Genomic DNA, 3251 nt, shown 5'->3' on the forward strand with positions numbered 1-3251 from the left:
AAACAAAAAGTTTAAATATTCATTTAAAAATAATTTAAATCGGTTCCACTCAAATACTGGTTGACCCATTTACTGCAAATGGTCTAGCTGGAACTGTTGACACGGTCGATTGAACTAACCTATACAAATATATTGATATTTTGTTTGACACTGACCATTTATATTACTGTAATTATAGAAACAAAATAATATTTCTGTAATTCTATCAGAAATCTGACAGTTTCCTTTACAATTAGAACTATTCTCCTTGCAAAACAACCCAATAACAATGGCCCCAAACTCACAACAATATCATAGCACCCATTGGCAGCCTACAAAATCCTAATCTAAGTTCACTTATTCAGTCTCTAATTTAAGTCTCTAACTGTTTTACAATTATTTTAATTATGTTCCTAGTTTTGAAAATTACAAAAATATGTTTGGATGTCAAACTTAAGTGTGTTTAATAAAATAACAGTAAAATAACCAAAATTAAATTTCGTTTATTTTTGTCAATATATATATATATATATATATATATATATATATATATATATATATATATATATATATATATATATATAAGGGAGAACTATTAGGAAGAACTAGTGGAATTACATATTAGTTTTGCTACAAATTCTTGAATGTTCTTATCAGAACTTCCATCTTCATCTACTGCTTCTTTGGCTAGTTTCTCCCATTTCTCACTATTCTTTCTGATCTCAATTGCTGTCTCTTCTTCCATGACTTCTCGTATACGTAGCTCTATTTCTTTTCCCGTGACAATTCCTTCTTCATCTACCTTAACCCTAACCCCTACCCTCCACACATCAGCAACAAATTTTGCATTAGTTGTTTGATCTGCCCATTGTGGCATTGCCACCATTGGGACTCCCATGCTCAAGGCCTCCAGTGTAGAGTTCCACCCACAATGAGTCATAAAGCAACCCACTGACTTGTGAGCTAGGACTTCTAGCTGTGGACACCAAGTCACCACTAGACCCTTCTCTGATGTCTCATCCAAAAATCTGCTTGGAAATTTTTCTTTCTCTGTTTCTCTGACTACCCACAGGAAATAATGGCAGCTCATTTTCAGGCCACATGCTATTTCTTCCATCTGCCTTTCTCCCAAGATAGACAAGCTTCCAAAGGACACATATACTACTGAGCAAGGTTCCCTAGAGTCCAGCCACTTCATGCAACTTTCTTCATCAGGCTTGAAGAGGCTGAGGCCATAATCCTTGTCATCCTTCACTCTCTTGTCCGTGTACATTGATGGGATTGTTGGTCCTACTGGTTTGATTGCGCATTGTCTTGCCATCAAGTTCAGAACCTAATGAAGATTAACAAGTGTTTTTTAACGGTATATAATGAGAGATGTATAAAATACTTTGCAAATGTGGCTTAACTTTAATATGATTTATGTCTGGATATAGCGAAAATAGCTACACGTGGCATTTCCAATAAATTTCTTGCTGCAATCATACACAAGAGGTAAACATAATTGAAAGAAAACTAAAACAGTGATTAAAACATGGCGACAAATTCAAATATTGAAATAATAATCAGAATTATTGTTGAACTAATTAATGATCAAGATTTTAATTTACTATTACCGAACGATGCACATGGTTAAAGAGGTACCTCATCTTCCAAGCTGTTGAAAGTGTTAAAAAAAACCCAATCGGCTTCTCCAATATTGGAAAACTGACCAGCACTTAGTTTTAATAAGAGTGGGTAGCTTTCCAAGTCGGAAAGGAAAGTGGGTAGGTCATGGATTTCAAGTGGCGGCATCCCTTCCACTGCTGCAGCAGTCTTCTCAACAGGAACCTTTAGCTTTCCTTGATGAACTTCATAATATATGTTACTAACAGCAAGAGATTGCGTGAAGAGAGTAGCTCCAAGGAGCCCCAGCTCCGTGGCTATATCCAGAGCCCAAGGCATCAACGAGTCATAGACAAGGCAACTTATTGGGTAGCCACACTCACCATGTTTAGCAACGACTTCTGGTAATCTCCGCTTCACTGTAGCATACAAGTTATTTATATACACAGTATCTTCTTGATCAGTAATTTCAGCAAAAAGAGTATCATCGAAAATTATCTGGACATTAACAGAGCCATGTTCTGCAGCTTTTGTCCACTCTTTGTCTGTGAAGGAGAGTAGTGTGACTTTGAGTCCTTTGGAGGCTAGGCGTTTGGAGAATTGGAGCATGGGGTTTATGTGGCCTTGGAAGGGCAGAGGAAGCGTTAGGACATGAGTTTCAGCTGCAACTCTCTGTTCACTCCCCATTAGTTCCTTCAGGATTCTCTCCCTCTCTTGAGCACATATATAAATTAATGAACATATGTTTAAGAATATATATATTCTTATAAATAACCTACCTTTTATTTGTGTTTGAAAATCTTTTCTATTATATCCCCAAATCATATTTTTATGATTATCTTAAAAATAAAAATTAATGCATTTCCTCTATCACTCTACCTAGAATAAGAAATAAACAATATATTTAGATAATTATATAGGATAAATTTTAACAACTATCTCTGAACTTATCTAGTTGTAACATTACAATCCCTCAACTTAAAAATGTAATATAAAACCCCATCAACTTTGAATTTTTGCACAGTAAAATCCCTTTAACCTCCAATTATCGGTTTTTCAGTTAGATTCTAACCTTGACAGTTTCAGTATACAGTTTAGTCAGTATTTCTCTTTTCTCTCTCAAGCCATATGTAAATTGAATCTTCTTTTCTTTGTAGACAGAATAATTTTTCATCGTAAAAAAGTATAATTTTACACTTTACATAAAAGATGAGAGAGAAATATTGACTACGTGCCATGCGGAAGCTGTTCACTTCAGTTTATAATTAAAAATTCAGTAATTAGAAGTCATAGAGATTTTACTGTGTAAAATTTGAAAGTTTAGAGGGTTTTATGTTATATTTTAAGTTGAAAGACTATAGTGTTATAACTATATAAGTTCAGAGACAATTATTAAAATTTATCCTAATTATATAATAAAAACTACAGAAACAACATCTATAAGAAGTAGAGACAAGACTGTGTCTATAGTTATATATAATTATGCAAAATTCTTATCTAAAATCGATCTATATATTTAATAGATAAATCTCATCATATTTTTAGTATCTTAAATTTATAATGAACCCAATGTAAATAAGAAAAATCCTATATATAGAATGTTCCTCGATGATTACAGCTTTGCCTCTTATAGTTATCTCGAAGAACAAGAACAAGAAATAACTGTG

General features: G+C 33.5%; 1 protein-coding gene across 1 annotated transcript; it reads right to left on the reverse strand.

The window, feature by feature from the left end:
• Nucleotides 1-556: 556 nt before the first annotated feature.
• On the reverse strand, nucleotides 557-2318 carry LOC110673755 (UDP-glycosyltransferase 74E1-like). The gene is made up of 2 exons (XM_058153864.1): nucleotides 1624-2318; nucleotides 557-1312 (listed from the first exon to the last, which is right to left on the reverse strand). Exons 1-2 carry the CDS (start codon nucleotides 2269-2271, stop codon nucleotides 575-577), a joined length of 1386 nt encoding a protein of 461 aa, XP_058009847.1. The 5' UTR covers nucleotides 2272-2318; the 3' UTR covers nucleotides 557-574.
• Nucleotides 2319-3251: the final 933 nt, after the last annotated feature.

Source organism: Hevea brasiliensis, chromosome 9, assembly GCF_030052815.1.
Source record: "Hevea brasiliensis isolate MT/VB/25A 57/8 chromosome 9, ASM3005281v1, whole genome shotgun sequence".
In the NCBI taxonomy this organism is placed as follows: Eukaryota; Viridiplantae; Streptophyta; class Magnoliopsida; order Malpighiales; family Euphorbiaceae; genus Hevea; species Hevea brasiliensis.